Genomic DNA, 22,068 nt, shown 5'->3' with positions numbered 1-22,068 from the left:
GATTCCGCGCACGCCGCATAGACGGGTCCATGGATTCCGCGCACGCCGCATAGACGGGTCCACGGATTCCGCGCACGCCGCATAGACGGTCCACGGATTCCGCGCACAAAGCATAGACGGGTCCACGGATTCCGCGCACAAAGCATAGACGGGTCCACGGATTCCGCGCACAAAGCATAGACGGGTCCACGGATTCCGCGCACAAAGCATAGACGGGTCCACGGATGCCGCGCACACCGCATAGACGGGTCCACGGATGCCGCGCACACCGCATAGACGGGTCCACGGATGCCGCGCACACCGCATAGACGGGTCCACGGATGCCGCGCACACCGCATAGACGGGTCCACGGATGCCGCGCACACCGCATAGACGGGTCCACGGATGCCGCGCACACCGCATAGACGGGTCCACGGATGCCGCGCACACCGCATAGACGGGTCCACGGATGCCGCGCACACCGCATAGACGGGTCCACGGATCCCGCGCACACCGCATAGACGGGTCCACGGATCCCGCGCACACCGCATAGACGGGTCCACGGATCCCGCATAGACGGGTCCACGGATCCCGCGCACACCGCATAGACGGGTCCACGGATCCCGCGCACACCGCATAGACGGGTCCACGGATTCCGCGCACACCGCAGACACGGGTCCATATATTCCGCGCACACCGCAGACACGGGTCCATATATTCCGCGCACACCGCAGACACGGGTCCATATATTCCGCGCACACCGCAGACACGGGTCCATATATTCCGCGCACACCGCAGACACGGGTGCATGGACTCCGCGCACACTGCATAGATGGGTCCATGGACTAAATGCACACTGCATAGACGGATCCACGAATTCCGTGCACGCAGCATAGACGGATCCATGGATTTCGCGCACACTGCATAGACCGGTCCATAGATTGGGCGCACACTGCATAGATGGGTTGGACAGATTTGGCGCACACTGCACCACTTTTAGAACACGAGAGACACTTTCACATCCCCTTTGCGCCGGTCTTTATGAAATCCAGGGATTGTGGTTTCAACTGTTACAGGTGGTTTTGTTCTGGTGACAGGTCCTCCAATATAGCTGTGGTCCCGTGTTCCTGCACCCTTCCCCAGCAGTGCCCTATGATCTGGTACCACCTACCTGTGGCGGTGAGCAGCAGAGAGCAGTCTTGGCCGTTCAGGTACTCCATGGCAGTGATGCGGGTGTAGCGCGGGTTCCCGTTGTGGAAGTAGTCCAGCTTCTCTCCTTTCTCCCAATCCCAGAAGCTGCACCACAGAAACAAGATAACTCCAGGTGAGCATCTGATCCAAGGTGTCATTCCCAGATCAGTGACATCAGTGACCTGCTACAGACCGGAATCCTGACTGGGGTTTATTTTTTGGTCACTTTGGTAAATGGAGATAAAGCCCAACTCCAGATATTTTTTTTTTTGTTATAAAGCTTTACTCCTGGAAAAATACACACATAGCATAACATCCCGACGTTCTTCCATACTCTGGGAGCTGCGGGGGGGAGGGGAGTGTACAGGTGGCCATAGAAGTAAATGGCTGTACACACTTGTACTCAGATATAAGCAGATTCTTTCACAGATTGGCATAAACTTGCATGTGCCGTGCGTACAAATCACACATGCGTTTACACCGACACGAAGAAGCATTGGAGTGTATCCGAGTACAACATACAGCCAATGAATGGCAGGCTATACACCCCGCCTGAGCGCGGAGGAACGCCGGGATTTTACACTCAGGTGACACTTTGTAACGTTATGTAGAAATATTTCATTTATGTCATAAATCTGGAGAAATATCGAATTCCATCGTTCATTATACTGCGATATAAACTTTATATTACATCCCCATGTATCCCTGTCTGCATGCGTTATTTTGACATCATTATTTATAATAAGAGGAGGAAAATTATATTATAGGAGGAGGAGTAGTATTAGATTATAGGAAGATGATTATTATAGGAGGAGAATTATTATTAAATGAGGAGGATTATTATAGGAGGAAGATTATTATATTGCTATAGGAGGAGGATTATTATATCATTATAGGAGGAGGATTATTATTATAGGAGGGGGACCCAATATATTATTATAGGAGGACGACTATTCTATTATTATAGGAGAAGGACCATTATGTTATTATAGGAGGAGTAGTATTATAATATTATAGGCAATGCTGGCTTACCAGATGCTGTCCTTGTCAGCGACGGCGATGCAGGAGGTGAAGGGGTGAAACTTCACAACGGAGGGAACACCGGGATTGCGGTTAATAAATATCTGATCGTCTAATCTGGTGACACCTGAGAGGAACACAAGATGGAGGAGAGGATTTACTCTGTGATTGCTATCAGATGGACAGAAAGTGATGGGAAAATGAAAAATATTAAGTTGCCACCAGAACAAGAAACAGAGAGTAACCTTCAATGGGGACATATTCTCTAGTGGCAGCAGTCCGGGCAGCCATTGGTGGAATGTATGGAGACAGGAAGTGGCTGCAATGTTTTGGCAAACCCCATGTCACCCAGTCAGAGTTCACACCGAGAGGCAACCAATAGCAGTGACATCCCCAGACACCCGTTGCGGTCTGACCACAATCGGTGCAATCTGTGAATCTTGCTGGAGATATTCTTCAGGCAGCGAGGCCGGCGCTCGGGTTTCCTCCTGGGATCCTTCAGCGCCTGACAGACCAGATACCGGCCTTCCTCTCCAACATATTACAGAGCCGAGCTGCTGCAGGCTGGATATCGATCACTGGCTGGACACTCGTCAGATCACATTCACTCTGCTTGGCAGGACAGGCGCCTCGCTAATACAATTCAAAACTGATATTCCCACACAGGAAGAAGAAATGTCATCCCGCCAGTGTAACCCCGCACCACCGTTCAGGAAAGAAACAAGGGTAGCAGGGGGCAAAGGGTGGGGGGAGCACGTAGAGAGAGACAAGCGGGTGCAGATTTGCATTCCCTTCACATCACAGCACCCTGCAGCTCTGCTTCCCCTTCACATCACAGCCCCCTGCAGCTCTGCTTCCCCTTCACAACACAGCCCCCTGCAGATCTCCTTCCCCTTCACATCACAGCCCCCTGCAGATCTCCTTCCCCTTCACATCACAGCACCCTGCAGCTCTGCTTCCCCTTCACAACACAGCCCCCTGCAGATCTCCTTCCCCTTCACATCACAGCCCCCTGCAGATCTCCTTCCCCTTCACATCACAGCCCCCTGCAGATCTCCTTCCCCTTCACATCACAGCCCCCTGCAGATCTCCTTCCCCTTCACATCACAGCCCCCTGCAGCTCTGCCTCCCCTTCACATCACAGCCCCCTGCAGCTCTGCCCCCTTTACATCACAGCCCGCTGCAGCTCTGCCCCCTCCTTTACATTACAGTCTCTTGAAGCTCGGCCCCATCCTTTACATTACAGTCTCCTGCAGCTCTGCCCCTTCACATCACAGCTCCCTACAGATCTGCCTCCCCTTCACATCACAGCCCTGTGCAGAGTTGCCTTCCCTTCACATCACAGGGACGAGAGAGTGTCCTCCGCCCCTTTACTCGAGTACACAGAGTGGGAGGCACATCAGCACTGGATGGATGATAGGAGCGGGAGCAGCTGGAGGTAACTTCATAAAACCAAGCTGGGGATTGGTAGCTAGGACTGCCCTGCATCCTAACAACCAATTCCCCCAGCTTGTTAATATGAAGAGTTAATTCCAGCAGCTCTCACTCTTGTCATCCATCCATGCTGCTGCTTTGCCTCCCGCTGTTTGGAGAACCATTCTGCTTCCCTCTCTCCACTCTGCTGTGATAGTCACAGCAGCGGAGGCAGGGAGGAGGAATCGGCTGCTAAATGGCGGGACCGCAGTGGTCTGGATGGAGAGTGTTTAGGGTTGGGATCTGGACCGTGGTGTACTATATAGTGATGCCTGCTCTATAATGTCCCATTCAAATCCCCCAGTGTTATCTCTGCAGTTTCTAATTTTATTTGGAGACCCGCAGAGGAGCGGGGCGCAGGAGGACACTGGAGAAGTCATCACTTCCCATCACCCAGCGGCCATGTTTGTGCGGCTCTCACCTTTCTGTATGAGGCTCTGCGCTTGTCTCCGGACCTTGGCGTTGCGAAGGAACCTCCACTCTCGCTCTTGGCGGACTTGGCTCTCAAAGTCGTGTTCATCAGCCATCTGGGAAGAAACAGAGGAGACACATTAACGCAACACACTGGGGAACAGGCAGCAGAATCGGCTTCTCCACATTAAAGTAAAAATATCGCCGCTAATGAAATAAATGTGTTCCGCAGTAATAAATTATAAAGTAGATTCCTAGGATGGGGTGACAATGCTGCACTGCTTCTGAATTCACAGCAGAGTTGTCACTCTCATGTGGGTGGTGCCTGATTGCAACAAAAGTAGGATGAGATGTTGTAAGGGGTGAGGCCATGAGCATTGTCACTGCTGATTCAGCTTATCAATCGGCACCTGGCCACACCTAGTCCCGCCCACTGCTTTCTGAATGGACAACCCTCACACTGTGAGCTGCAGTGTCTGTAAGGGGGAGCGTGTGAGACACCAATGGAGGAGGAATGGGCTCAGTCAGGGGAATTAAAGGAAGTTTTTGGTTTATTCTGTGACACTTGTACATCTCATAGGAACTGGTGGGACTTGTTTAGCCCATCAGAGAAACCTTTAGACAGAGGGGTGGGGTGGAAGCTGAGCAGAGGACAACTGAAGAACTCATCACCAGTGTTCCCTGCGGTCTCCTTGCCACTGAGTTTTCCTCAATACTGACTTCCTATGCATTGTTCCTGCACATGGTAGAGGCAGGACTTTACTTCCTCATGTCAGACCACCCCCCCCCCCCGATGACTGGTGGGGTAATAGGTGGAGGAAGCAGAAAAAGAAAACGGTAAAGCAAGGAGATCCTGGCACAGCAGGTCCTTAGTGCAAAGCTTCCTTTCCAGCAAAGAGAACAGCAATGACTTCAACAAACCTCATTCCAAAATCTGGGGAGACCAGCAGTCGAAAGGCACAGTGCCTGAGATGATCTCATACTGCAGATATGGAGCTATGAGTCTACAGCACAGAAGTGCCTAGGGTACAGGAAGAAGGAATTCAGGAGAAGAGTAACCATTTTCCAGGTTCTGTTCCCTGGGACACATCCTCATTTCTTATGTTCAGCTCCGGGGGGGGGGGGGGGGGTTCCCATTATAAAAAAGTGTATGTCTACATCTTCCAACTGCTGCAACACAATAACTGAAATGAAGGTAGACTCAGACTTTGTACAAACTCTATAGCTGTCATTAAAGGTTTCTGCAAGTTAAGAGAGGTTCCTAAGAGCCAATCGCAGGGAGGACGCATTGTTCATCTGTACGGAAATAAACAAGCTCCGAGGAACAGTAGAACATTTTTTTACTCTAGTTGTGGAGTGTGGAAGGGTTATGCCACGTACACACGAGCAGACTTTTCGACCGGACTGGTCCGACGGACAATTTGACCGTGTGTGGGCTTCATCGGACCTGCAGCCGACTTTTTCGGTCGAAAATCTGAGGGACTTTAAATTTGGAACATGTCTCAAATCTTTACGTCGGAACTCCGCCGGACCCAGTTCCTATCGAAAAGTCAGCTCATCTGTATGCTAGTCTGATGGACGAAAACCGACGCTAGGGCAGCTATTGGCTACTGGCTATCAACTTCCTTATTTTAGTCCGGTAGTACACCATCACGTACGAATCCGTCGGACTTTGGTGTGATCGTGTGTAGGCAAGTTCGTTTGTTCGGAAAGTCCCTCGGAAGTCCGCCGAAAGTCCGTCTGATAGACCGTCGGACCAATCCGGTCGAAAAGTCCGCTCGTGTGTACGCGGCATTAGGGGTCAGCCTATCCCCATTGGGGGTTCCGTGAGCCGTGTCATCAAAGCTGGAAATAATCCCCTCACAGGGGGGCAAGTAAATGTGATCCTATCTGGGTGTCAGGAACTCTCATTAGATTATATGCAAATTATCCCAAAGAAAAAAAATACATTTTCTAAAATCTTTCAATAAATCTCAAATCACCTGTTCAGAGCGGTCCGACCCGTTTAGTGTTGGCGAGAACGAGGTGGCGGCATCAAAGCAAATAAATGCTGCAGATGGGTTCTAAAACCCCTTCCCCAGTCCCCGCTGTACTTACCTCTGGGGGAGATGAGTTTTCAGTGCCCCCTGTACTTACCTGTGTTGGTGATGAGCAGTCAGTGCCCCCGCAGCCAGTGTAGCGCTCCAGGGATTTAAAATCCCGGCTCTTCTGTCTCTCTGCAGGACTCCCGGGGCGGATCAGAGTGATGCTCTGTGACGACGCTGACAGGCCGGAATCACTCTAATCCATCCTGGAAGCGCGGCAAAGAAAAAAGAGTCGGGATTTTATATCCCTGGAGCACTACATCGGCTGCAGGGGCACTGACTGCTCATCCCCCACACAGGTAAGTACAGGGGGCACTGAAATCATCACCCAGAGGTAAGTACAGAGGACACGGACAGCTCATCACTTCCAGAGGCAAGTACAAGGGGCACTGAAAGCTCATCACCCACACAGGTAAGTACAATGGGCACTGACAGCTCGCCACCAACAGAGGTAAGTGCGAGGGCGCGCACTGCTCATCAGGGGATATGTGGAGGGGGGGGGGGGGGGTGTTAGTTCACCTTTTAATTTTTCTCTAACAGTGAACCCTTTGAAGTGTGTTCAGCCACAACTTATTTTCTTACTACTGAGTAGTGAAGGGAAAGGATAGAACCCCTGCCTGGTTTTTGCTGCTCTCTGGAAAGGTTTCTCCTCACTTTCTGTTCTTTTCTTTTACTAGAAGTGAGAGGAACTCCCCAACACCGACATTATAACAGCTTTTCTTTAGTAGAGAAGGGAAACTCCCCAGATTGTTATTTCTGTATCCCTGTTGCAGATTTCCCCTCACTTCCTGTCTGGAAGAACGTTTTCAGTATAATAGGAAGTCAGGGGAAATCTCTCTAACGTAGCCCAGGACAACAGACGGGTTCTAAATTTAAACAGCTCTGCTGGTAGAAAATAAATTTTGTCTGTAACCAGAGTTCCCCTTTGACTAGACCCAAAATCTGCTTCAGCTACTAAATAAATAAAAGCTGTTGATTTACCCGGTATACCTTCATAACCGGTTGGGCGAAGTACTTGGCGCTCCAGTCACAGAAGCCGGTCTGCAGAGAGCCCGAGATGAAGCCTTTATGGACGATCCCGTCCTCTCCGTCTTCAGCCGCCTGAGGGGAGAAAGACATTGGTCAGCCATTCAAATCCCAAAAACACAAAGGAATTGGCGGTACAACTGTCCCCCATAACCAGTCAGAATCCAGGTGACATTTAACCCAGTATAAATGATTAACCTATCTCCATTACAGAGAACACCCAGATCTGGGGATCATTTCCTTCATTTTGCTGCGCATGGAATGTCGCTGGAATGATTTCTGTGGTTTTCTTCTGAGTGTTCGGATTTCCTGTCACACACTCAGGATTCACTAAAAAGTTTATTTCTGAGAGCGCTGCATCTGGATGATTCTGTGAAAACTGGACTAAGCTCCCTCAGTGCCAGAGGATGACATCAATGGATGATTCTGTGAAAACTGGGCTAAGCTCCCTCAGTGCCAGAGGATGACATCAATGGATGATTCTATGAAAACTGGGCTAAGCTCCCCCACAGCCAGAGGATGACATCAGTGGATGATTCTGTAAAAACTGGGCTAAGCACCCTCAGTGCCAGAGGATGAGATCAATGGATGATTCTGGGAAAACTGGGCTAAGCTCCCTAACAGCCAAAGGATGAAATCAATGGATGATTCTATGAAAACTGGGTTAAGCTCCCTCAGTGCCAGAGGATGACATCAATGGATGATTCTGTGAAAACTGGGGTAAGCTCCCTCAGTGCCAGAGGATGACATCCATGGATGATTCTGTATCACCGTCGTGTTTTTTGGTCAGGCAACACACTGACACCTTTGCAGCCATTGTGCTATATGCTGGGTGTTCAGTGTGCCCCTGTACCTTTAAGGGGTGGCTCCCCTTCAGTCCACCTGCTCTCACCTATCCATCAGAATGCATGAGCCTCCACTGTGGGGACACTTATAAGTTAGTGTTAGGTACCACAGATACCGGGGGGGGGGGGGGGGGCTTGACAAGGCTCTGTGGCTTACGCATGCGTTTGCAAATGTGTGCAGACTAAACACCTGCTTTTAACGCATACTGTTAGACAGGTTTACTTGGTTGTCTGCGGGCTGGTCGGTAAGTTAAGCTTGGTTTTTCCCTTGGGATTTATCCTTGGCCTTGTTTGTACATGCGAGTGTTAAAGCCCGCTCCTTTGGTGCATCATACAGGTGTTACATGGACAGCAACACGTGAAACTAGACATGGGTTAGATAGACGGGTCCTTCTGCTTATTGGTATGGAGAACCTTTACATTGTACTTTGCACTTTGTGAATTACCAACCCCCCCCCCCCCCCCCAACCCATTCACTGCCCATAACAGCTTTTATACCTTTTAGACGGGCAAGTAGCCGCCATGTTTGTGTTCCCCATGTTCTCTGTTACATTGTTATACTGAACAAAAAAAAAAAATCACCACAATACGTTATTGGATACATAATGCTTTGCACACACATTCCACAGGTTACCATTCCAAAAAGGCTGCATATGACTGGATCTGCAGAGAGTCTTGCGAATCCTCTATACCTCCTCCGCAGTCACCTCCTCCTCTGGATATACCAAAAAGGGCCCAACACCAGCCAAGGAAAATATATAACCTATAAATGTTGGTTTGGTGCTGCCCCCCCATCATCCTGGTTCCTCCTGCCTCATCCTGCCCCATCCTGGTCCCTCCTGGCCCCCTCCTGGCTCATCCAGGCTCCCTCCCGCCCCCTTCCTGGCCCTTTTAATAAGCACATGTTGTTCTATGTAAGCTGGGCCAGGAGAACAACAGTGTGAGCGTTCCGAACGGCGGATTACCGAGCGAGCAGCTGAAACCGGATTAAATATTTATGAGCAGCAGACGGCTTCTAGGCGGCTCAAAGAGAAGAAGAGGAGGAGGTGGAGAGGACAGAGCGCAGGAAATGTGACATGCACCGGTGTCAGGCCTGCGTGATGTATGCAAATATATACCCATTACTGTACAACATAGTGGAGGATTCCCATCACAGAGCAGGGTTCAGGATGGTTGCTGTATGTTTCTGCACATGATTGCTCTATGAAGAAATATACTGAATAATGAAGATAAAACCGCAGGTGTCCTTAAAGAGGAACTTCACCCAAAAGGGGGAGCGCCACTCTTCCTCCCCAACACCCCCACTCAATGTTTCACATTTGGCAAATTGTTTTGGGGGGGGCGGGAGCAGGTACCTGGTTTTGACAGGTACCCACTTCCACTCAGATAGCCCTCCTCCTTCCCCCGCAGCCTTGTGGGACACATCACAGATCCCAAAAGGCTGAGGGGCATTTCAAACAGCTCAGTGCGAGTCGCAATTGTGCAGTGAGCAGCTGGCTGTGAAGCCGCAACCAGTCCCAGGCAGCTGCCCACAGTTAATGTGCTGGAGACCGAAGCCCAGTGAAGGAACCAGCCAGGTGAGGACAGCTCTGGATCCCGGGACAGGTGTCTAATTATTACATGCCAGCAGATACAGTTTTTGTAGAAAGGTGACTGAAGAACTGCCCTCAAGAGGACCTTCCACCGATATGCACATATTTAGTTCAGCCTCCACAATAAAGGTTTAAAGACTATAATTAAAAAATGTCCAGCCATGTCTTCTCTGCAGCCGACATTTCCCCTGCTGCCATCTTGGATTCAGGACCATCAGGAGCCGCCTACTACTTCCTGACTGTTACAGCATAGAATGCATTAAGGTGAAAAACCCTGATGGTTTACAACACCTTTAAAAGTACTACAGCGGAGAAGTTACAAGACCAGTGGCCAGGGGGATAGAGAGCATAACGGCCACCAGGAACAGGTGCAGCCGAGCTACTACCATCCTGTGCAATGCCTGGTGAGCCTCAAGAACACAGCATTCAGCCTGTGAAGTGTCTGTAAACCGCCATATAGTCCACGCAAAAAAGGAGAAAGGTGGGTGCTATGAAAGTCAGCTAAAACATTGTTTTATTATCGCATGTGAACAGCAGTCAAAAAGAAAGCCAATGCATTTCGGCCGTCAGGCCTTAATCATGGCTCATGATTAAAGGATGAAGTATGGGGATGCCTGTGTGCTGTCACATCCATATTTGTATTCTGCTTTAAAAATATAATGTTTTCACTCTGGTAGATAGTAAAATGTAGAGGAGATTTACATACGCAGCACTATCAGTGTCTTCTATCTTACAGTCACTGAAGTGCTGATATCTCTGCCGATTCTTCTGACCATCGGAACAGGCTGCAGAGAAGGAGGGAGGAGGAAGGAGGGAGAAGCTACGCTCTTGTGTAGTCTGCAAAATTACAGGAAAGTGGGTGTATCCAGACTCCAGAGCCAGACCATTGTCGGTATGACGCTGTATGAAAGTCTGTAGACCCTCCCACAGGTATTTAGCTCAATTTTAACAGAATGGGGGCACTTCTGAGAGGACTGGAAAGATTTTTAGATATCAGCAGCTCACATAGAATACGTAAGCCAAAAAAAAGGGAAACCCATACTTCTCTTTTAAGGCCTGATGGCCGAAACGCGCTGGGTTTCTTTTTGACTGCTATTCACATGCCATAATAAAACAATGTTTTAGCTGACTTTCATAGCACCAGTCTTTCTCCTTTTTATAACAGCCACTAGTCTTATGTAATGGAAGTTCAGGAAAAAGCGGTGTAAACCACTACAGAAAGGGTGATTTTCTCACCGCCTGGAAAGCAATTAATGGAAAGAAGAACTTTTTTCTTAAAGGTATTCATGCACCTTTACAATGATGCATTAATATTTCTGCCCGGAAGTTCTGCTTTAACAGTCAAAGAGAGAGAGAAGGCTTTGTCTGTTCCTTGCAGCATCTGATAATCTGATTACATGTCGGTCTGATGACACGTGGTCTCTTGAAGGCCATGCAGATCTTTTTTTTATATAAACGTATTCTGTGGTCCAGCACTTTAGTTCAAGTGAAAGCTGCAAATCCAGACTGAAGGGAAAGGGAAGAAAGCGCTAGAACAGTGATGGCAAACCTTGGTCCCCCCAGATGTTTTGGAACTACATTTCCCATGATGCTCATGCATTCTGCAGTGTAGCTGAGCATCATGGGAAATGTAGTTCCAAAACATCTGGGGTGCCAAGGTTCGCCATCACTGCGCTAGAACAATGATAGGTTAGTCTTCACAGTAGCAGAGCTAAAGCTATTCATACTCCTAGGACACTAGCAAAAAAAAAAAAACTGAGGCATGCTGGGAGTAGGAGGGGAGAAATGCAACAATAAGCTTTGCCACCAATCCTGCTTTATGAAATCTGTGTTTAGTTTTTTTTTTGTGATTCAATTTGCTCATCACAGGTTAAATATGGATCACTGAAAATCCCACTAAAGGAGAGTTTACCTGGTCAGGGCCTTTGTCGAACATCTTGCGGGTGCGGGGGAACTGGTGGGAATGGGGCGTGTACTGGACCCCCATAGCTGTTCCCACATTGGCTGGTCGGCTGGAAGGTAGCTCCCTGCTGATAGGAGGTTTTGTCATGTCGTTGGTAAGGCTGGAGCTACTGGTACTGGGAGTTGGAGGGGACCCCCTGAAAGAACAGCAAACGGCACTTTATCACTTTTCTCTTCAACAGGCAACGTATCACAGACAGAAAGTGACAAAAGTTATACTTGGAAAAAAAAAAAAAATATATATCCTATATGTTCTGCACAGATCACTAAAAACCAATGGCAGGTACTTTAAAGAAGCCAAAACAAATACAGGGGCTGCCAATGCAGCTGTTGGTAAAGTGGTTGTAAAGTCACAGCTATTACTTTTATCCACTTTGTTTTAGCTCCATATTAAATGTAGTAGGTGTGGGTTTTTTTTAATGATAATGCTACATTCTTTTTTTTTTTTGGCAGAGCACTGCAGTCAGGTGTCCTCCCTCTGCTCTTCTTCCTGATCTAAGGGAGTACAGTGGGAGGGGCCGAGATTCCCTTCTGATGTTTGCAAGCTAGCAGAGGGAGGACACGTGACCACACAGCAGTACCCTGCAAAAAAAGGTATGTAGTAGTATAATAATAAAAAGAAAAACACATACACACGTACTGCATTTAATATAGACCTAAAATAGAAAAGTATTTAATAGATTTGACTCTACAACCACTTTACTAAAGAGGAGGGGAGGAGCAGCTGCAAAGGAGGAGTATTACACAGCCAAGGGTTCTCACACGGACTATGGAAATGACAGGGAGAGGGGGAGGGGTACTGGAAGGGGGGAGATGCAGTCACGCTGAAGAGAGAGCCGAATGACAAAGGGACGTAATCTGACCACCCATCAGGGATCAGCAGCCATGATTAGCGTGGTCAGATTACATAGAGGTACACATGAACAGGCAGGATTAACCAGGTATTGTACAACATGAAAAAGGAACATATGACATTGCAAAAGCACTGGGCTATATATCATGCCTTAAAAAGGACAGAAGCATTTTTTTAAATATTTTTTTTAATAGGGTTACAACCACTTAAAGATGCTTTCTATCTGCCCTGGGCTCAGTATTTTATATAACATGGAAGTTAATGACTCAAAAGTACTGAGGCCAGTAAGAAACTGAAGTGAAAGTCACTATAGGGAGAGCGCTCAGCCCCACAGTGGAGAACTGTCACTGGCAAGAGGCAGCTGACCAGTCTGGTGTTCATAGAAATATATAGCCAATGTCTGGAAGTAGTTATAGCACCCCCTTCATGACACCGATGTTCCAAAAATCCACTTCATATTTAAAAAAAAAATATATATATATATATTTACAAAAAGAATTTGGACCAAAGAGATCTTCAGTCTGTTAGAAGCCAGGATGGGCAAATGGCAGCCATTGAGGTTGTGCTGAGAACTCACTATAGTGACTTTTACTGACAGTCTACTGACTGGAAGGGTACCAGGTGATTGGAGAAAGCCAACGTAGCACCAATATTTAAAAAGGGCCCAAAATACATCCCTGGGAATTACAGACCAATTAGCCTAACATCAATAGTATGCAAGCTCTTGGAGGGGATGATAAGAGACTATATACAAGATTTTAGTAATGAGAATGATATCATTAGCAGTAATCAGGATGGATTCATGAAGAAACGTTCTTGCCAAACCAATCTATTAACCTTCTATGAGGAGGTGAGTTGCCATCTAGATAAAGGAAGGCCCGTAGACGTAGTGTATCTGGATTTTGCAAAAGCATTTGACACAGTTCCCCATAAATGTTTACTGTATATAAGGTCCGTTGGCATGGACCATAGGGCGAGTACATGGATTGAAAACTGGCTACAAGGGCGTGTTCAGAGGGTGGTGATAAATGGGGAGTACTCGGAATGGTCAGGGGTGGGTAGTGGGGTCCCCCAGGGTTCTGTGCTGGGACCAATCCTATTTAATTTGTTCATAAACGATCTGGAGGATGGGGTAAACAGTTCAATCTCTGTATTTGCGGACAATACTAAGCTAAGCAGGTCAAAAACTTCTCCGCAGGATGTGGAAACCTTGCAAGAAGACCTGAACAAATTCATGGGGTGGGCAACTACATGACAAATGAGGTTTAATCTAGAAAAATGTAAAATAATGCATTTAGGTGGCAAAAATCTGAATGCAATCTATACACTGGGGGGAGAACCTCTGGGGGGATCTAGGATGGAAAAGGACCCGGAGGTCCTAGTAGATGATAGGCTCAGCAATGGCATGCAATGCCAAGCTGCTGCTAACAAAGCAAACAGAATATTGGCATTACAAAGGTAATCAACTCCAGAGATAAAAACGATAATTCTCCCGCTCTACAAGACTCTGGTCCGGCCGCACCTAGAGTATGCTGTCCAGTTCTGGGCACCAGTCCTCAGGAAGGATGTACTGGAAATGGAGCGAGTACAAAGAAGGGCAACAAAGCTAATAAAAGGTCTGGAGGATACTAGTTATGAGGAAAGGTTGCGAGCACTAAACTTATTCTCTCTGGAGAAGAGACGCTTGAGAGGGGATATGATTTCAGTATATAAATACCGTACTGGTGATCCCACAATAGGGATAAAACTTTTTTGCGGAAGGGAGTTTAACAAGATTCGTGGCCACTCAATAAAATTAGAAGAAAAGGAGGTTTAACCTTAAACTACGTAGAGGGTTCTTTACTGTAAGAGCAGCAAGGATGTGGAATTTTCTTCCACAGGCGGTGGTCTCAACGGGGGGCATCGTTAGTTTAAAAAAACTATTAGGTAAGCACCTGAACGAACGCAACATACAGGGATATACAATGTAATACTGACATATAATCACACACATAGGTTGGACTTGATGGACTTGTGTCTTTTTTCAACCTCACCTACTACCCTGTTTCTCCGAAAATAAGACCTAGCGCGATTGTCGGTGATGGCTGCAATATAAGCCCTACCCCCCAAATAAGCCCTAGTTAAAGTCCTTGTAGGTCTTATTTTCAGGGTAGGGCTTATTTTCAGGGAAACAGGGTAGGTCTTATTTGGGGGGTGGGGCTTATATTTTAGCCATCACCAACAATTACACTAGGTCTTATTTTCAGGGAAACAGGGTATGTAACTTACTTCCTGCAATCTACATTCCGCTGTGTGCAGTCAGACCCCTGGTCTCCTCTCACTACTTGATAGACTTTGCTACTTTTATTTCCACATCAATGGCAGCCTACCTCTTTCTCTCACTGCGGATTATTTGTTACCTGAAGTCCTGCCAAGAAATGATCTGCCATTGTGCAATACATCAATAACACATTTCAGGACCTTCCTCACCCGACTTGATGGATCAGCATGCCTTTGTTGGTGGGACTGGCCGGGGCGGACTGCGTCAGTGCTGCGGCATCCAGAATGCGCTGTGGCCGGGTGCTCACGGTGGCCTGCGGAAAGATACGGATAAAATCTGAGTCTCCAGGAACAAGCTGCAGCGGGGTAACGCTTCCGACAGCCGTGCAGCAGAATATATGGCTGTGGATAACCGGCGTCCCATGAGGGCCATCAAACACCGGCCCCTCTCCAAGGATGACGCCGCCATATAAATCATTAAGAATAATAATAAAGCCAAGTACGGGCTTCTAGCGACATACTCCGAATGTTACTCCTCTCCACGCGGCGCTTTATATGATAAACAGCCATTATTTCTATTCGTATTCCCCGTACATAAAACTAGATTGGATTCAGCTCTTCAAAGGAGAAGTTCACATTTTGGAACATGTTCTGTATTTAGGGTGGAAGATGTAACATGTTCCATTACCTGCAGCCGCTCCCCTCCCCAGGGACAGTGAGAGCGGGGACCTTCTCCCAGCGCCTGTCGCTGTCAGAATTTGAAAATAACATGGCTGTGCGGGGCTCCGCCCACGCGGCTGCGTCATTCACTTAACAGTTTTCTGTGAATGACTTGAACTACAAGTACAGTCCAGCCTTTGCAGCTGACAGCTTGTAGTTATGAATGGATTGCAGGGGTGCTAATGAGCGGCCTTGTAGCTCATTCACAAGCCCTGCAGTTTGTAAACACTCAGCCTGTATGCAGATATAGAGGTGGGCAGGCGCAGAGGTGGGCAGGCGCAGAGGTGGTGGGCAGGCGCAGAGGTGGTGGGCAGGCGCAGAGGTGGTGGGCAGGCGCAGAGGTGGTGGGCAGGCGCAGAGGTGGTGGGCAGGCGCAGAGGTGGTGGGCAGGCGCAGAGGTGGTGGGCAGGCGCAGAGGTGGTGGGCAGGCGCAGAGGTGGTGGGCAGGCGCAGAGGTGGTGGGCAGGCGCAGAGGTGGTGGGCAGGCGCAGAGGTGGTGGGCAGGCGCAGAGGTGGTGGGCAGGCGCAGAGGAGGTGGGCAGGCGCAGAGGAGGTGGGCAGGCGCAGAGGAGGTGGGCAGGCGCAGAGGAGGTGGGCAGGCGCAGAGGAGGTGGGCAGGCGCAGAGGTGGGCAGGCGCAGAGGTGGGCAGGCGCAGAGGTGGGCAGGCGCAGAGGTGGGCAGGTACGGGCTGAAAGCTGCAGGGCTGGTCTGCAGGAGTCTGCCATTGCACTCCTCATCCACTGATCCCGGGTGCAATGCTTTCCAAACTACCGGTACTTTGGGGAAAAAAAATAATAAATGCAAATTTTTTTCCTGCAAATATATCTGAATTTATTATTTTTTACCATAAGGGTGAACTTATCCTTTAAAGTGCATCTAAACCCAAGAACAGAAATGTCACATATTGCGGCTTACCTGTTCTTAGATGTGGTGGCTGCATTAGTGTTCTTTTATTTTTACCTGGTGATCCTGCCAGTAACACACTTCCTGTCCTAGAATGACAACGCTTACTGCTTTACTGTATCTATGGAGCAGTGCTGTCACCCTAGGACAGGACTACAGAACACCTTCCCCTCTGCTTACATAGCAGACAAGAGGTTGGATGTTCTGTAATATACAGAGAGAACCGTACAGGGCTGATAGAATGAGAAAGAGCAGAAAACAAAGGTTTGGCTCTGTAATTCTTCCTAGGATCAACAGATATTTTACTTCACTTACTGAACGGATCTAACAAAAGCCTTCCAATGGTCTCTGTAATAACCCAATGGGGAGCAAATAATAGGATTTTTGTAGTGCCTGTACCAATACTTGGAGTCTAGTGAGGGACACAGGAAGTCTTTAACCTTTGGGTTATGTTGCTGCCTACAGGAGACATGAATACTGGTAAACAAAGAGGCCAACATCACTTCCGGTTTACTTGGCTGCCAATTGCACTGATTTAAAAACCCTACAGTATACCAAAAGGCAGATTTTGTCATTTTTAATACTTTTAAGTGCAAAGGAGATATTTGGGGTATTATAGAACCCAGATCCCTCCATAAATAGGACCTGTCACTGACTATTACTGTCGCAAGGGATGTTTACATTCCTCCTGACAGCAATAAAAGTGATCAGAATTTTTTTTTTTTTTAAAAGGGACAATGTAAAAAAAAAACAAAAAACAAAAAAACAGAAAACAAAATAAATTTAAAAATGCGCCCCGTCCCTCTGTGCTTGCACGTAGAAGCAAAGGCATCCACAAGTCACGTCCGCAAATGTAAACAGTGTTCAAACCACACATGTGAGGTATCACCGGGATCGTTAGAGCTAAAGCAATAATTCTAGCCCTAGACCTCCTCTAACTCTAAATTGGTAACCTGTAGAAATTTTTAAAACTTTGCCTATGGAGATTTTTAAGTACCGTAGTTTGTCGCCATTCCACGAGTGTGCGCAATTTCAAAGCATGACATGTTAGGTATCTATTTACTCGGCGTAACATCATCTTTCACATTATACAAAAAAATTGGGCTAATTTTATGGGGGGTTTTTTCGTGAAAAGGTATTTTTTTTTTTAAAAAAAAATTGCGTTCGAAAGACCGCTGCGCAAATACTGTGTGACATAAGTGCATTGATCGCCTTTGTAATCTCTAGGGTCTCTGCTAAGAAAAATATATATATAATATTTGGGGGTTCCAAGTAATTTTCTAGCAAAAAATACGGATTTTAACTTGTAAGCAACAAATGCCTGAAAAAGGCTCAGGCATGAAATCTATTAGACCCTCAATGTCTCCCCTGCTCTTCAAACACAGATTGCGCTAGATTATCTGCTTCCCTGGCAGTAATCGTCACTTCCGGCTTCCTTCATCGGAGGAGATCGGGGGGGACGAATGTTCTTCCATCTCCTCTGTGTTCATGAATCATAACTGCCGTTTAAATTGGTCCCGGTCTCCCCAGACGGATGGGAGAGTTTGGGAACCAGCATGGCCACCATGACCCTTCTCATCACTCTCTCTGATCATCTTCACTAAACAGCCAATCGCAGGTCGAAAAAGAGGACACCAAGATCATGGCTGGGGCTGTTTTCTGGGAGGGGCTTGCCTTTAAAGGAATCTAATATTAGAAATATAAATTAAAATTTTGTATATTTTTAGCATCTATATCAAAATTGATAGATGAAATAACTCCGGCTCCGCCCATCTGCGGTGACCATTATGATGGGCTGACAATTGTAATATCTGCTCAGTGGTTGGGCTGGACAGTTACAAGATGAAAACGCGGGAAACTCTATATACCCGTCATGGGAGAAAAACACAGGGGGGGTCGCCTTCTGAAAATGCTAGTTACCTGGCTGTGGATTGTAAAGCTGCAGAGCCGCACCTAGAAAACGCTCAGGGGTCTGACTGCTCATCATAGAACGTCTTCCAGGATAATGGCGGCTTATATGAATGAAGCTGCTGGATTGGTATGACAGCCAGACCGCGTGTTGGAGAGAATTCAGAAGTCTCAGCCTACAAGTCTGTCTGGTGACAGGTTCCCTTTAAATTTCAGCAGCAGAGGATGAGTGGCAGTGTGTAGGCGGAGGGGGAGGCCGGGAATCCCCCTGGCAGCCGCTGTCACCGACTCCGAGCAAAATTTTCTGAGCACATCACAATGGCGGTCCCCGGGGAGGAGCGCCGCTCCGCTGCATGCAGGACATGGAAATGCTGCGACAAGACGGGAAATCCCCGGGAATCACTTTCTTTAATTCAGTGCAATTCCCGGAAACCTCTTTACCGAATCTCCATCCTACATGGTGTCATACCTCCCCAACGCAGAACAATGCAGGCTATCCCTCCCCCACCCTTACACCTCACAACGCTGGATATATTACCCCCTCCCCCATCACCACAGAGCCCATACATTGTATATTAGACCCCCGCCCCCCCCTCCACCACAGAGCTCATACATTGTATATTACCTTCACCCCCCACCACAGAGCCCATACATTGTATATTAGACCCCCCCCCCCCCCTCCACCACAGAGCTCATACATTGTATATTACCTCCCCCCCCCTCCACCACAGAGCCCATACATTGTATATTACCTCCTCCCCCCTCCACCACAGAGCTCATACATTGTATATTACCTCCCCCCCTCCACCACAGAGCCCATACATTGTATATTACCTCCCCCCCTCCACCACAGAGCCCATACATTGTATATTACCTCCCCCCCCTCCACCACAGAGCTCATACATTGCATATTACCTCCCCCCCCCTCCACCACAGAGCCCATACATTGTATATTACCTCCCCCCCTCCACCACAGAGCCCATACATTGTATATTACCTCCCCCCCCTCCACCACAGAGCCCATACATTGTATATTACCTACACCCCCAACCACAGAGCCCATACATTGTATATTACCCCCCACCACCACAGAGCCCATACATTGAATATTGCGCCCCCCCCCCCCCTCGCAGAGGTCATTCACTGTATATTACCGCCCCCCCACCACCACCACCACCGAGCCCATACATTGTATATTACCTCCCCCCCTCCACCACAGAGCCCATACATTGTATATTACCTACACCCCCAACACCACAGAGCTCATACATTGTATATTACCTACACCCCCAACCACAGAGCCCATACATTGTATATTGCCCCCCACCACCACAGAGCTCATACATTGAATATTGCGCCCCCCCTCACAGAGGTCATTCACTGTATATTACCACCCCCCCACCACCACCACAGAGCCCATGCATTGTATATTGCCCCCCACCACCACAGAGTACAAATATTGTAAATTACCCCCATCCCCAAGCACAGAGCTCATACATTGTATATTACCCCCCACTACAGAGCTAATACATTGTATATTGCCCCCCCACCACAGAGCCCATACATTGTATATTACCCCCCCACCACCACCACAGAGCTCATACATTTTATATCAACACCCCCCCCCCTCCACCACAGAGCCCATACATTGTATATTACCCCCCCACCACCACCACAGAGCTCATACATTTTATATCAACACCCCCCCCCCCTCCACCACAGAGCCCATACATTGTATATTACCCCCCACTACAGAGCTAATACATTGTATATTGTCCCCCCCCCCCCCACAGAGGTCATTCACTGTATCTTACACCACCCACCTTATAGGCAATACTGTTGAGGACTTTCATAGCGAGGTCGGAGGCTTCTGGGTAGGGATCTGCAGCCAGGTGAAGGAGCACCCGCCATATCTGGGTGTACACGCTGTTGAAGGACACGCCTACAGGAGAAAAGGTTCAAGTGTCAGTCACTGTCTAGAACCATCCGGCCATAATGTACTCATTAAAGCTCCACCCCCCAAGGGGTAATTATTGTATGTAATGGGAAATGAGTTCATAGATCTGTCAGGTTTGTATTGTGATCTGTGACCCCATAAGGGAAATTTATCCTCATTTCCTGTCCCTGTGGTTCCCTCTCATTAGGACAGGAATTAAAGATTAAAAAAAACAAAAAAAAAAAAACAACAATGAGGACACATGCAGCAAAAAATTTAAAAAATTTAAAAAGCTTTAACCCCCCCCCCCCCCCCTCCCCAGGGCCTGTGTGGAGTTGGTCTGTAATAAGGAAAAAAAGTAGACGTCTTCCATCCCACTGAACCAGCAACTCTGAGATCTCTTACTATGACATCAGGCTGGCTTTGTCTATGCCGGTGTTCTGCCGAGAAAGTTCCGCTCGGCGGATAAGGAACCCCCTCTACTGCGCAGGCGCTGCGCCTGCGCAGTAGGATCCGGCGGAAATAGCCGAAGGTGAATAGCTGAAAATCAGCTGTACACAGCGCCTGTAAGAGGGCCCCTCGCGGGCTCGCTTTGCGCGCCACGCTTCGCTCGCCACGCTTCCGGCACGGCCTCGCTTCGCTCGGCTCTTTTTTATTCCCCCTCTAGGTCCACTTGGATGGTGGGGAAGGAACCTGGACCTAGGGCGCAGGCGCCGTGTACAGCTGAATAAAGGTTTTGAGCTTCGGCTATCTCCGGCGGCTCATATTAGTTCGTACTGCGCAGGCGCTGCGCCTGCGCAGTACTGGGGGGGTCCTTATCCGCTGAGGGAACTTTCTCGGCAAGACACCGGCAGCACAGAAACCAGGATGTAAGGTGAGATCGCTACAAGCACCACTAGAGGGCGATACAGGGACAAGATTCTCATTCATTGTGTTTTTATGACAGATCGGCTTCATATGCCGTAATGTGTGTTTATATATAAATATACACTGCTCAAAAAATTTAAAGGAACACTTTTTAATCAGAGTATGGCATCAAGTCAATGAAACTCCAGGGATATTGATCTGGTCAGTTAAGTAGCAGAGGGGGTTGTTAATCAGTTTCAGCTGCTTCTGTGTTAATGAAATTAATAACAGGTGCACTAGATGGGCAACAATGAGACGACCTCCAAAACAGGAATGGTTTTACAGGTGGAGGCCACTGACATTTTTTTCCCTACTCATCTTTCTGTTTTTCACTAGTTTTGTATTTGGCTAGGGTCAGTGTCACTACTGGTAGTATGAGGCCATAACTGGACCCTATAGAGGTTGCACAGGCGGTCCCAACTCCTCCAGGATGGCACATCCATACGTGCCATTGCCAGGTTTGCCGTCTCCCAGCACAGTCTTAAGAGCATGGAGGAGATTCCAGTAGACAGGCAGTTACTCTAGGAGAGCTGGATAGGGCCATAGAAGGTCCTTAACCCATCAGCAGGACCGGTATCTGCTCCTTTGTGTAAGGAGGAGCAGGGTGAGCACTGCCAGAGCCCTACACAATGACCTCCAGCAGGCCACCGGTGTAAATGTCTGACCAAACAATCAGAAACAGACTTCATAAGGGTGGCCTGAGGGCCCGACTTCCTCTAGTGGGCCCTGTGCTCACTGCCCGGCACCGAGGAGCTCGATTGGCATTTGCCATTGAACACCAGGATTGGCAGGTCCGCCACTGGCGCCCCCTGTGCTTTTCACAGAGCAGGTTCACCCTGAGCACATGTGACCGACAAGAAAGGGTCTGGAGAAGACGTGGAGAACATCATGCTGCCTTTAACATCGTTCAGCGTGACCGGTTTGGTGGTGGGTCAGTGATGGTCTGGGGAGGCATATCCATAGGAGGGATGCACAGACCTCTACAAGGCTAGACAATGG

At 48.3% G+C, this 22,068-nt stretch overlaps 1 protein-coding gene across 2 annotated transcripts in view; it reads right to left on the bottom strand.

Annotated features, from left to right (window-relative positions):
• RPTOR (regulatory associated protein of MTOR complex 1) overlaps nucleotides 1-22,068 on the bottom strand; it is a 267,094-nt gene that overhangs the window by 9,920 nt on the left and 235,106 nt on the right. Inside the window, exons 21-27 of one of the 2 annotated variants that reach the window (XM_073606845.1) lie at nucleotides 20,051-20,169; nucleotides 14,906-15,009; nucleotides 11,534-11,720; nucleotides 7,149-7,259; nucleotides 4,085-4,190; nucleotides 2,203-2,317; nucleotides 1,151-1,275 (exon numbers count right to left, since the gene is read on the bottom strand). In XM_073606845.1, the coding sequence (XP_073462946.1) occupies nucleotides 1,151-1,275; nucleotides 2,203-2,317; nucleotides 4,085-4,190; nucleotides 7,149-7,259; nucleotides 11,534-11,720; nucleotides 14,906-15,009; nucleotides 20,051-20,169 (867 nt within the window). Of the gene's footprint in view, nucleotides 1-1,150; nucleotides 1,276-2,202; nucleotides 2,318-4,084; nucleotides 4,191-7,139; nucleotides 7,260-11,533; nucleotides 11,721-14,905; nucleotides 15,010-20,050; nucleotides 20,170-22,068 lie in introns of both variants that reach the window. The other variant, XM_073606844.1, reaches the window with a different exon arrangement.

Source organism: Aquarana catesbeiana, linkage group LG12 (assembly GCF_042186555.1).
Source record: "Aquarana catesbeiana isolate 2022-GZ linkage group LG12, ASM4218655v1, whole genome shotgun sequence".
Taxonomy (NCBI): domain Eukaryota; kingdom Metazoa; phylum Chordata; class Amphibia; order Anura; family Ranidae; genus Aquarana; species Aquarana catesbeiana.
Note: the sequence above shows the minus strand (reverse complement) of the source record. Positions and strands in the feature narration are given on the sequence as shown.